Consider the following 13,373-nt stretch of genomic DNA (forward strand, 5'->3'; position numbering starts at 1 on the left):
TCTTTCGGGGTACCACACCCCCATATACAACTTTCTGATATCTATCCGACAGCCAGTCTCTTATCTTATATAAACAGATGGGATTGGATAACAGAAGTCTGTTATCCAATCCCATCTGTTTCAATTTATATAAGAGCTTGTCATGTGGCAGTCTATTAAAAGCCTTTGCAAAATCTAAGTACAACATTGTATATCCATCTCCCCTGTGCAAGGTATTTGTCACCTTGTTATAGTACATAAGTAAGTTAGCGAAACATGATCTCCCCTTAACAAACTCATGCTGATAACCACAGAGAATACTGCTGTTATCAACATATTTCTGTATCCTACTTCTCACCAATCTCGCCAATCACCACAACTCCAGATATACAGACTAGCCTATAATTTGAAGCTACAGCCTTATCACCACCTTTTTATGCAGTGGAACAATTTTACCTTCCTTCTATTCCCTTGGAACCTGTGCTTTTGTAAGACATTTATTAAACAGGGATGCCAATGCTACTGTCATTTACCTGGAACATTTCCTTAAGATGCGTGGTGATATGCCTTCAAATCCTATCACCTTATTGACATCAAGTTTATTTATTTCCTAAAATATCTCCTGCTCACTCACAATTAAGCCATCCCTCCTATGTCATGTACACTTAATTTTCTCATGATTCCACCCTGATCAGGATGAAACACCCTTATAAATTGATCACTGAATACCTCAACAATGTCTTCTGCAGCAGTTATCATTCTACCACTTTCATCCTACCATGATCATTCTTCTTTCTACTTGCCCATCCTACATACATATATCCACCGATGAATGATAATGAAATAACTGATATAAAATGGATCAAAAGTAGAGTTTATTATAAAAAGAACCATAATAAAAAAGCACTAAAATTGTTCTCTGATTAAGTGTACTGTAATAAAATGACTCTGGCTCTGAGATAAAATGTATAATCAGAAGACCATGATGTCTTCTGACTATAATATATATACAGTATGACTACAATGTATTGACTATACTTGATAATAAAGATCATAACAGATACCCTCAACTATATCACAATAATGTAATGTTCTGAGAGTTTCTTCTGTTGGTTGCATTATTTTTTTAAACTAACTATACACTTGAGATAAAATTTTCAAATTAAATGTATTGTATTTTTTTTTAAGTAGTAACCATTTTCATATTATATTTATAGTGAATCATCAAGTAACACTTCCATCCAAATCACCACCAACAAATCCTTCTGAAGATCTTCAAGAAGGAAGTATATCTGATGTACTATCTGAGGAAAAGGAAATAAAAACAGATATAGTAAAAAATCCAGAATATAGTGCCCTTTCTTTAAAAGAGATGCTTCATGCTGGACTTGAGGGATGGGTTCACCACAAACAATTCATTTTAAAGCAAGTAAGAAAGTAAATTATTAGGTAGTCTTGATCTTTCTTATTTAAGAAAATTCTCAGACTGTTATAATAGGGCAACATGCTTTTGTCCTGCAAATCCTTTGAATCATGGAATCCCCTTATATTCATTTCCCTTACTGCCCTGCAACTCGGTACTAATTTCATCCATTTCTTCCACATGTTCACCAGTCTTTCCTCACTTCTTCCATTTCACCTTAAATTAGCTGATATCCTCTCTAATTAGAAATCTCCATATTTACTTTCTTTAGTTCAACCCTTATTTGTTCAACACTTTTACATCTTCCAGTTTTTTATCCACTGAATTGCTTTTAATGTTCATCTGCTCCATGCCATTACTGTATTCATATCTACTGCATTCTTGGGACATTTGGCCTACTGCTTTCACTTGGCACTAATTGCATTTCTGATTTCATCATCATTATACTCCAACTCAGTGCATACTTCTTCTTCTCAGTTATACATGACATTTCTTCATTTCTGGCATCCTACTTGAGGCATTTTATGCTTCTTAAACACACATTTCCATGTCTTACTTTCTACTTTTTTTTAATATAAAATGTGGTGTACATGAAAGTTATTTAATTAATTAATTAATTAAATAACTTTCATGTAACATGTCACAAAGAAAGCATGCAAGAGTTTTTGAAAATGTCTTTTTTGAACAGGATAAATTTAAGAACATTGAAAAAGGATGAAACACTTATCACCTTAATAATATCTTGATACTAATATCATTTTTAACATAAATTAAAGATGTCAGGAAATTATATCCTTGATTTAATCCTTTATTGAAGTGTAAGCAAAGTTTGCACATGAAGTTACTTCACGACTGGGCTACTTGTATATGTAGGCTAATGACCTTGTGTCAATTGCCTTAGTATCCCATAATGCAATGCACGTATCCTTACAGATATGTATATGCTATGCATTATGGGAAGGACACTACCCAGACTGGTTTTGACTTTTATTGGGGTGTCATCAGTCGGAGCCAGACCCAGAAGTGATACCAAGGTTGAAGTAATACTCCATGTACAAATAGCCCAGCCGTGAAGTGACTTCATGTGCATACTTTGTTTGCTTACACTTGGATAAAGGATTAAATCAAGAATATAATTTTCTGGCATCTTTAATTTATAGTATAAACAAGTGAAAAAGCTTTCAACATCTATCTCTAACCTAGAGTATTTTAGTAAGATGTTGTGACACCTTTTGACTACTTGTATATGGAAATATGACTTCTGCATTACTTCAACCTTGGTATCACGTATTTTTTTTTGGCACGTATTTGAGGTTGTGATGCCATGAGTTTGGTAAAAAAAAAAAAGAGAATATGTCGTGGTGTAAATTAGGATATTGAGCCGGAGGTCTAACCACGTAGTTTGTTTAGATTTTTTTTCAAGAATTCAAAGCTGCTCTATATAGTTTTGAAGAATAGCTACCAAGGTAAGCAATTGCATTTACAACTAGGACGATTCATTAGGCTTACCACCGCTAGAATCGCCATTGTTGTTTTCATACTCTTTATAAGCAACTATCTATTTATTATTGTGGCTGGGACAAGGCATATTTATTATTGTGGCAGGGACAAGGCATATGTTGCTAAGGACTACAATGTTTAATCTACAGATCTCATATAGCCATGCGAAGAATGTCACAGATGGTATCAAAATTCAACCTAGGACAGTGATGGATTATAGAAGACTAACAGGTGAATTGAATGCCAGAGGCATTCAGTACCATACCTTTTCACTTGGATCAGAGAAAAACCTCAAAGTAGTAATCAGAGGTGTATCTGAAAATGTATCCACAGAAGAAGTGGCTGCGGATTTGCACCAGCAGGACTTACCACCCATTAAGGTCAGCAGAATGACCAAAAAAGACAAGGCTCCGATGCCACTGGTACTAGTAGAGATCAGTCAAACTTATAAACATATATATGACCTGACGTTCATCTGTGGACTGAAAATCACTTTAGAACCATTAAGGAAAATGGCTTCAACTGGGCAATGCCACAGATGTCAGAAATTTGGCCACGTCGAGAAAACGTGCAAGGCTGATTTTAAATGTTTAAAATGTGAGGACAGCCACCTGACAAATACAGGCACTAAGCCAAAAACCACCCTGACTAAATGTGCCAACTTTGGCGACCCTCACACTGCCAACTACAAAGGATGCACTCACAACCCAAGAAATAGAAAATCAGAGGCGGAAACATACTCTTCCTCCCTCAGCAGATCTACGTCAGAGATTGCTGATTCACAGCCTCTCAAAGATCAACATAAAGGGTCAGAAGTCCATCTGCCAAATCCAGAGGTCCTCAAAAGAACAACTCAGCATCAACAGACAAGGACATATGCTGATGTAGCTCGTCCCAAACCGACATCCCTGAATCAATCAACACTCCAATCAAATCTGACAGCTATCATTACCTCTTCTCTGGCAAATATGTTGTTAGATTTTAGCAGACCCAACTCCTCACCATGCTCTACTAATAGATTTCTAAAGGATACACAAGCCATCATCTCAGCGCTCACCCATGAAGAGAAATAAATTAAAACCAGACTCACTAGAGATCATCGCATGGAATGTGAATGGTCTGAGGAGTAGGATCTTAGAACTCCAGGACTTCACCCAAAGATATCACCCAGATGTTCTTTTACTAAGCAAAATCCATCTAAGACCTTCGGACTACCCCAAAATTAGAGGATATCAACTGTACAGAACAGACAGACTGTCCCATAGAGGAGGCGGCACTGCCATTTTCATTAAGAATTACATCGCTCATCATTCTATAAACATCCCTCCTACCACTAACCTCGAGGTCACCGGCATTGAGATTCTCACGCGTTCGACTGGCAAACTAAAAATCTTCTCAGCATATAATCCCCCACAAAAAATATTACTGTCCTAAAATTTGAATACCATATTGGATACCAGAGAGCCTACCATCATGGCCAGAGACTTAAATGCCAAGCATCCAGTCTGGAATAGCCATTCCACCAATAAAAACAGACACATACTAGAAAACTATGCTGGATTCAACAACCTGCTTGTGGTAGGTCCTACCGAACCCACCCATCACAACACTTATGGTAGGGCTGATATCTTGGACATAGCCATATTACAGCATATCAGACTCCAATACAGTATAATGACAATTAATGATCTATCGTCTGACTCATTCATTCCTTGGGAAAGGCTGTCCAAGGTACTCCCGAAATATATCAATCCTGTACCCATCATAAAATCCAAAGAGGAAATTGAAACAGCCGTAAAAGATCTAACTGAACAGATTAATGCAGCCTGTGCAGCAGTTACTATCTCTGCAACTACCTGCAGATCCAACCACTTGCCAGAAGATATTATGAATCTCATCAGGGTGAAAAACAAAGCAAGATAAAGATACCACAACACCAGGGCAACACAAGACAGGCAGATCTTGAACAGACTCAACTCTGCAGTGAGAGATGCCCTCACAGCCCATAGAAGTCAATTTTGGGAAGAAAAATTGACCTCCATCTCTCCTGATAGCCACTCAATTTTGAATCTTATCAGAAAGATTAAAAACAGAAATAAACCTCCCCCCCCCCTCCAAACAGATTCAGGCTTCATCCACACCAATGCAGATAAAGCTGAAGCAATAGCAAAACATTTAGAAAAGCAATGTAAATCTTCATACGATCATCTCGATTTCAATCATATATATATAAGATCCACCAACATGTCAGATGTTCACTCAAATCTCCTGTCACATATTCCACTCAAACTGCACCCACATCACCTGCTGAAATATATGATATAATCAAGAAGTTTAAGAACAAAAAGGCCCATGGACCTGACGGTATCTCCAACAAGGTGTTAAAGCTACTACGTCGCAGAGCTATTGTGCATCTGACAAATATAATTAACTCCATCCTTCACTACAAATATTTCCCTTCCTACTGGAAACTGGCAGACGTAATGCCAATCCATAAACCTGGAAAAGACCCTCGATTGCCTCAAAGTTACAGACCAATCAGCCTCATCTCAAACTTGGGCAAAATTGCCGAGAAGGTAATTCTCACCAGACTCCAAGAATCAGTATGAGGTAGAGCAGATGTTGTTTTTCAAGATTTACAAGAAGACTTGCATGAATGATTAAGCATGGGAGTGAGGTTACCAGTTAGTGTTGCAAAACTTCAAGGTGTCTAAACTCTAGGGAAAAAAGGATGGGATGCAGAGTATACAGTTGGGGAGTTTATATTGGAGGAGGGTGGGGGAAATATGAGATCTGTCATGATTGTGAATAAGGACCTGAAATTTAGAGGTTATATTGCTTAAACTATAAGGATAGTACCTGGCAATAATGTGGAGGACACTGACTTTTTAGAAGTGAGGATGTTTTGACTTTATTGTATTTGGCTTTATTAGGCCTTTACAGTGTGTAATCAAGGTTCCTTACAATGGAATATATAGACTACTGCTTGCATGCGTGTGCACACACACACACAATTTGGTCATCTTGTTTTCAACAGTATGAAGAGATAATAGAAAGGGTCCAGAAATGATTGACTTAGGTGGTTCCTGGTCTCAGGTGATTTAGAAAATGCAAAATTTGCAGAGTTTGGTGAATGGGAGGAGAGATATGATACAGACAAGTTGATAGGTTTTTTTTTTTATCAGATTAAATATTTTTATATTATTAAATAATTCACCAGCTAAATATTCTTCCTGAGGAGTAGTTTGCATTCTGCCAATTTCATAACACCATGCAGCAAATATACAGATTAGGGGAATATATCACCACAGGTTTTAACTGGCGTCAATGCACTGGGGCTGTTTTCCTTGACATAGTCAGTGCATTTGATAAGGTTTGGCATTATGGTTTGCTATACAAACTGATATCAACTGGTATACCAATGGGAATCATTCATCTAATCAAGTCATAGCTCCTCGATCGAGGAGGATGTGTGTGGGGCAGTTTCATCACAAAAATGCATCTTGGCTGGAGTTCCACAAGAATCCTTACTAGCACCGATTCTATTTTCCATATACTTGTGTGATATCCCGCACAAACCATTGTCATCAATCAAAGCTCTATACATGGATGATACAGCGAATATTGGCCAGATCTTTAAAGCCACGCCTAGCCATCAAAAAATTGCAAGAAAACCTATTGCTAATCAAACAATATTTTGCCAAATGGCGACTCCAAGTGAATCCTCAGAAGAGCATAGCCATCCTATTCTCTAGAAGATCAATGCTTCCTACTGAAGATATCTCCTATTCAACACAAAAATCCCATGTCTAACTGAGATCAAATATCTTGGCATACTATTGGACAGAAAACTGACTTTCGGCTCCCATATCAAGACTCTCTATGTAAATACATCAAAAACCATAGCCCAGCTCTTCCCGCTAATTAACAGAAACAGCAAGCTGAGCACCAGAATCAAACTACTCATATATAAACTGATGGTTCATCCATTACTCACCTATGCTTCTCCGGCCTGGGTCATACTGCTAATATTAATATTCTTAAGTTACGATGTGTGCAAAACAAATGTCTCAGAATGATCCTGAACTCCCCATGGTTCGTACGAACTGTGCAACTTCATCGTGACACAAATGCCCCCTATACAATATACTCTTTACACTTTCATGCAGACTATAGCAACCAAATTCATTTCAAAAGCATCTGTGCACCCCTAACAAACTGATCCAACTTTCTGCAGATTATGATGCAATGGATTATTTCAAACATAAAAGACCAAAAGCCATCCTAAACTACAATACTGAGAAACTAATCTCCAAGCTCGCCCACTCAGGGCGAGTAATTAGCTCATAAAGTTTTCTCCACTCACAGTCTCTCTCAAGATAGCAGGGAATATGAAAAGCATTTGCTTCACCCCTTAGGTCAGTAATGTTTTAAGTTGTAACCTTGGTATCACTTCTGGGTCTGGCTGCTACTGATGACATCTTGGTTTTTGGCAAGATAATTTACTGGTGCTAGTGGTGGTTTTGCCCTACTAGCACTGGTTTTTTTAAAGCAAATATTAAGATTGCTGGTAGTGCAGTTAATATCTTCATTACAGGATTACTTTTGGCAGTATCACAGCTGCCATTTTATAGTAGCTCAAATAGAGCATTTTCTGGTGGTATAGAATTATTTCTATATCACAGGATTATTTAATTCTCAGTCTTACAATCAAATGCAGAGGATTTAATCTTTTTCTCCACCTGAGATAATGGTACCAATTCCTCCACGGGTGCGAACTCTAGGAATTGAAATTCTAGGATGTGAATAAGCAAGATGGGTGACTAAGGTTTTAAAAGAGATAGTTGGTGCTAATAAGATTTATTCTTTCACACCATACAGCAAAGGGAAATATTTAATAGTAGTTAAAGATGTGGAAACAAGAGACAAACTCTATTACAAGGTTTTACTTTTGAAGACAACACAATTATTCCTGTAATGGTTTGGAGCTAGGTAAAAACAGTAATGAAAATCTTATATAGACATTCTTGAAATGGGGTAAGGTTAGTAACATACGAAAAGGTTCATCAGGTGAAGATCCAAACTGGTTTTCTGGTGATGTCACCTTCGCAATGGATATGAAGATGCCTGCACCAAATTTTGTCAACATCGGTACAACCTGAGCTATGGTAAACTATCCTGGAGTACAAAGGCAGTGCCTGCGTTGTGGTTCATACGATTACTTGGGTGGTAACTGCCCCAAATATAAATGTTTCAACTGCATGGAGATTGGACATATCGCTAATCAGTGTCTCAAACCCTGTCAGAAATGTGAAAGTTCTGAACATTGCATTTAACACCTGTCCTTTTAGAACTTTCAATGAAAGAGGTGAGAGCACTGGCAGAGCCAGTTAGATCACTGTATATATCAGAGAGGCATAATGAAGGGTTCAAAGATCTTCCAATGCAGTCTAGTAAAGATGGCACATTTAAAAAACTACACTTGGTAAAATCACAAAAAGTATACAACCAAATCAGTTAGAAATTATCCCCAAAATTTCAGATCTGCAGGAGCCACTTTCCCAGCCAAATATAGACGGAACAACATCAGTTGAAATTAACCAATAATGAACCCTGTATAACAACTGAACAGATACAAGACAAAATGCAAAAACATGAAACTGTTCTACAAGGAGAAACTGGAGAAGAAACAGAAAAGCAAGTAAAACAACTGAAAGAACTTAATATGCAGACAAGATCATCAAAAAGTAAAGATGAATTAATAAAAAAAATTGAGGATAAACAAAAAAAATTAAAAAAAGGAACTACATCTAAAAGAAAAAGAAGTAATAAAATATGTAAAGATAGAGGAGGTTGTGGATCATTAAATGAAAACTCTTCAGGCTCAGAAAAGTTTATTGACTATGAAGAACCATCTAATGCTAATAAAGGGAAAGTGAGAGATACAATTAAAGAAAATATAATAATAAAGTTTACTGATTAAAACTTTTCTCAGTACCATTATCATCTACATGAAAAGAAAATAACTAGCTTCCAAATCAAGAACGATAGGCATGAAATTAAAATAATGGAAAGCAACTGTAAAAATCTGGAAATCAATTTACAAGAAGCAGGCTACACAATTGCTCCTTCATAGATTGAAGACCTTATCAGGTTCATCCAAAATTTAGAAGTTAAAGACATATCAGTGACATTTCATTAATCATAGCAACTCCATTCTGCATTGCCTCATTAAATGTACAAGGGTTCCACAAGCAAATTAAACAAGAAACTATATGGAAACTTATGCTATGCCATAATATCAGGTTTTTGTTTCTCCAAGAAACATACTTCTGCAGATATAAAGATATAAAAACTTTAACAGATATTAATTATATGAAGAGTCAAAGGCTTCAATTCAGCGACATGAACTTATTTAAGTTAAGGGATATTGCATCCCATATAGTTTCATGCCGAATATAGAAACTATATAAAGTTCGGCGATTCCAAGCGTAAGCAAATACCTGGATAGTGCAGCAACTGATCCCTTAGGTAGTGCAAGCTGAGGCAACTCATAGCAAGGGTGGAGCAAGCTCCGATCACTATTCTTGATATTTACCCATTATGTGAACTGAGCTCCTAGGAGCTGTATTACTGTACTACATTATGAGAGAAGGTCACTACCCAGACTGGTTTCAACCTTTATTGAGGTCTCATCAGTGAGTAGGTAGAATGGGAGTTCATGTCTTTCATCATCGGCCTTTGGAGTATAAAGATTGCTGAGAGTCAGCAGGTAGTAATAGGGAAAGTTAAGAAAGGTAGAGTAGGATAGTAGGAGGTAAAAAGAGGCCTCAGTCAACCTGTTTAGCTGTATAACTCAGAAGTTGTGGCTAAAAGGTCTGTAAAACATAATCTCCTTACACCTGTTCTAAAAAAAAAACTTAAAATTTGCACTTCACTTTACCCAAAAAACATAACTTTAGATTAATCCAGGTGTCTGGAGATGTCATCTCGTAACCCCTAAAAAAGAAAAATGTTTGTTAAAATTTGGAACTTAGATTATTCTTAAACTATGCCTTACAACTGAAAAAAAACTGCGATAGCAGGAACGTATTGAGGTGGACTTTATCAACCAGAGAGCCGAAAGTTGGGGGAAGAACCTGGCCCGAGTGATGCAGCCCACAAGGAGCTGCACCGCCTCGATATAAGCCTTCGCAGCCCGGGTTCTCAGGTCTACCCCCCTCCTTAGTGGACTAGAGAACCAATATATTGTACAATAGAATTAAGTATTTAGTTGATCCTGAAAGGAGGACAAGTTTTTAGTTTGCCCTTAACTCTTTTTTTGTTGTATGTTTCTGGTGAAACATACAACAACAAAAAAAAGATTTCTGGTATTATTTGGTGAAGAGCTTTATACAGCCTCATTTCCGTTTCTTCGTTTATTTCTGGGAATCCTTTTATCTGTGCTGGGTTTAGTTCACTTAGTCTTTCTATATAGAGGTCTCCCCCATTCGAAACTTATGATCTCAGGACCTGTGAGGAGGAGCATCGGTGCCCCTGTTTTGTCTATTGCCCTTTGGAGGATCACCTCGGAGTCTTCTGGGATTAAACGCATTAGAACCCTTTGGGCGGCGGGGATGGATTCTTCCTCCGATTACTCGGCTGGGGTGATATTGCCTTTTCTTGATTCCTCAGTCTCTTCTTGGTTTTCTATTCTGATCTTCCTTTCTTCCTCTTCCTAAGAGTCAGATACTTCTTCTGGGCATCTGTTATCTGGTTTTATTCTCTTCGTTTCTCCTTCTTCAGGGCTGATTGGTCCTTTTTTCTGTGTTGTTGCTGGCTTCCATTTCTTCTACTTCTGTGCTTTCATTGGTGGTCCCTTCCGTCTCGATGTGAGTTTTCTTTGCTACGTTTCTTTTTTTTCTTTATTTTCCATTCTGAGTTTTTCGTGGTGGCGGCTTGATTTCCTGTTGTTACTGTCACGATAGCTGGGGGTTGGATGACTGGAGAGTCTTCCGGCTCCGTTGTTTTAGGCTCCTCTGCTGTTTTGCCTATAGCTGGAATGTCGTCCTATTTTGTGGGTTCAGGTTTATTTACTGGAGTGGTTGCTGGGGTTAGCAATATAACACCTCCTATTCATTCTGCTTGTGTCCTGTTGGGACAAACGTCTACCTTGTGGGTTGTATTTCCACATTTCAGGCAAGGTGCCTCACACTGAGCTAGGGCATGTCCTGCTGCCATGCAGTTCCTGCATTTGTTCTTGAGGCGGTCTGCACCTAGGTGTTCGAGTAATCTGCACTGAAAACATTGCTTTCTTTTACACCAGGGTAGTTGACTACTACCCTGGCAGAGCCTAGAAATACAAAGTTGGGAACCTCGGCCTTCATCTCCATAAGTAAGGTCACCTCACTAGTCTTCCAATCAGGGTAGTCGACATCGTTGGTGATTTTGACATCCCGTACGTCTCCCCATTTTGAGAAAACCTTTTTTATTATCTCACTCCCTTCCTCGAGATATTCTACAGGGAACCTTTCTATTCGTAGTGTCTTCAGTAGACTTCCTACTATGAAGGGATAGATCTTTTTCCCTTCACATTCTACACCTGCCATTAACTGATTCCTGGTTTCTATATCTTTCACAACTAACTGGTATCTACCTGCTCCATAAGGGGTAAAACCAAATATCTTTTGTGCCCCTACTATGTCGGCGAGAGCTCTTGCTAACGTCCTCTTCGGTACGTTGATGCCTGCCTCTATACCGAGGGTCTTCACTCACGACAGAAATGAAGTCATTTGGAAGAGAGAAAAATATCTCACTAGGAATTAAGTCCCAGAAAAGTGGATAGACCTTTAAACCAGGGCCAAGCGTTCCCTGTTTGCACAAATCTCCTGCTACACTAGGTAGAGGCGGAAGACTACAAGCAGGCACAAGGCAATAAGAAAAGGACAAAAATAACTAATAAAAAAGGTCTCACCGAGGCTGGAAGCTTCTGGCAGCAGGACTGGAACATGCAGCTCTCTTTCAGGTTCGCTGGATCGGACACTCCTCACAAACTGGATCATGAACAGGTACTGCAATCTTGATTAGCACTGGAACTCATCAGAGGTAGACCTGGAATAATACAAGTTTGTAGTGAACAGAACTTACATCCCTTCTATGAGAATTGCCAAGAAGGTGTCTTAATAAATTATTAATTATATGAAGAGCCAAAGACTTCAATTCGGCGACATGAACTTATTTCATTTAAGGGATATTGCATCCCATATTGTTTCTTAGCCGAATAGGAAACTCAAAGAGTTTCATGCTGAATATAGAAAGTATATAAAGTTCAGCGATTCCAAGCATAAACAAATACCTGGATAGTGCAGCAACTGATTCCTTAGGTAGTGCAAGCTGAGGCAACTCATAGCAAGGGTGGAGCAATCTCCAATCACTATTCTTGATATTTACCAATAATATGAACTGAGCTCCTAGGAGCTGTATTACTGTTCTACATTATGAAAGAAGTTCACTACCCAGACCGGTTTCAACCTTTATTGAGGTCTCATCAGTGAGTAGGTAGACCCAGTTAATACTTTATATAGTTTCTTATAAAGAAACTTATATAAAGAAACTTTATATAGTTTCTATATTCGGCATGAAACTCTTTGAGTTTCTTATTCGGCTAAGAAACAATATGGGATGCAATATCCCTTAACTTAAATAAGTTCATGTTGCCGAATTGAAGCCTTTGGCTCTTCATATAATTAATAATTTATTAAGACGCCCTCTTGGCAATTCTCATAGAAGGGATGCAAGTTCTGTTCGCCAAACTTGGTATTAACTAGGTCTACCTACTCACTGATGAAGCCTCAAAAAAGGCTGAAACCGGTGGGGGGGGGGCTATTATGAGTTCTCTCTCTTAAGGTTTTTTGCCTTGAGGGAGCAATTTGAGTCTCCGGGGAAAGAGTTCTCCTGCACGGCACAGTGAGGGGCTTTGTCGGTGAATGCTTTTCTTCAGAATATGAGCGGTTCTAATCAGTGGTAGTGGGTGGAAGGCCATCACTGAGTGGAGTCAACGCTGAGATGGACGGTCTTTCGCCCACAATTGAGTGGCCTAGGGATCATCCGAATTTTTAGAGATGGCTTTACTTATTCATAAGGTTGAAACCGATCTGGGTAGTGACCTTCTCTCATAATGTAGAACAGTAATACAGCTCCTAGGAGCTCAGTTCACATTATGGGTAAATATCAAGAATAGTGATCGGAGCTTGCTCCGCCCTTGCTATGAGTTGCCTCAGCTTGCGCTTCCTAAGGGATCAGTTGCTGCACTATCCAGGTATTTGCTTACGCTTAGAATCGCCAAACTTTATATAGTTTCTATATTCGGCATGAAACTCTTTGAGTTTCTTATTCGGCTAAGAAACAATATGGGATGCAATATCCCTTAACTTAAATAACTTTAACAGATAGATATCCACTTCTTTCTTATTGGAGCTTTGGAAGATTTAAT

General features: G+C 38.3%; 1 protein-coding gene across 3 annotated transcripts in view; it reads left to right on the forward strand.

The window, feature by feature from the left end:
- The window catches only part of Rsph4a (Radial spoke head protein 4a), a 241,698-nt gene that overhangs the window by 142,781 nt on the left and 85,544 nt on the right, over positions 1-13,373 (forward strand). For all 3 annotated transcript variants that reach the window (XM_090399837.1, XM_090399835.1, XM_090399838.1), the window contains one exon: positions 1,197-1,408. In XM_090399837.1, coding sequence (XP_090255963.1) covers positions 1,197-1,408 — 212 coding nt within the window. The remainder of the gene's footprint in view (positions 1-1,196; positions 1,409-13,373) is intronic.

Source organism: Typopeltis vanoorti, chromosome 11 (genome assembly GCF_054136105.1).
Source record: "Typopeltis vanoorti isolate ZY-2024b chromosome 11, IOZ_Tvanoo_1.0, whole genome shotgun sequence".
In the NCBI taxonomy this organism is placed as follows: Eukaryota; Metazoa; Arthropoda; class Arachnida; order Uropygi; family Thelyphonidae; genus Typopeltis; species Typopeltis vanoorti.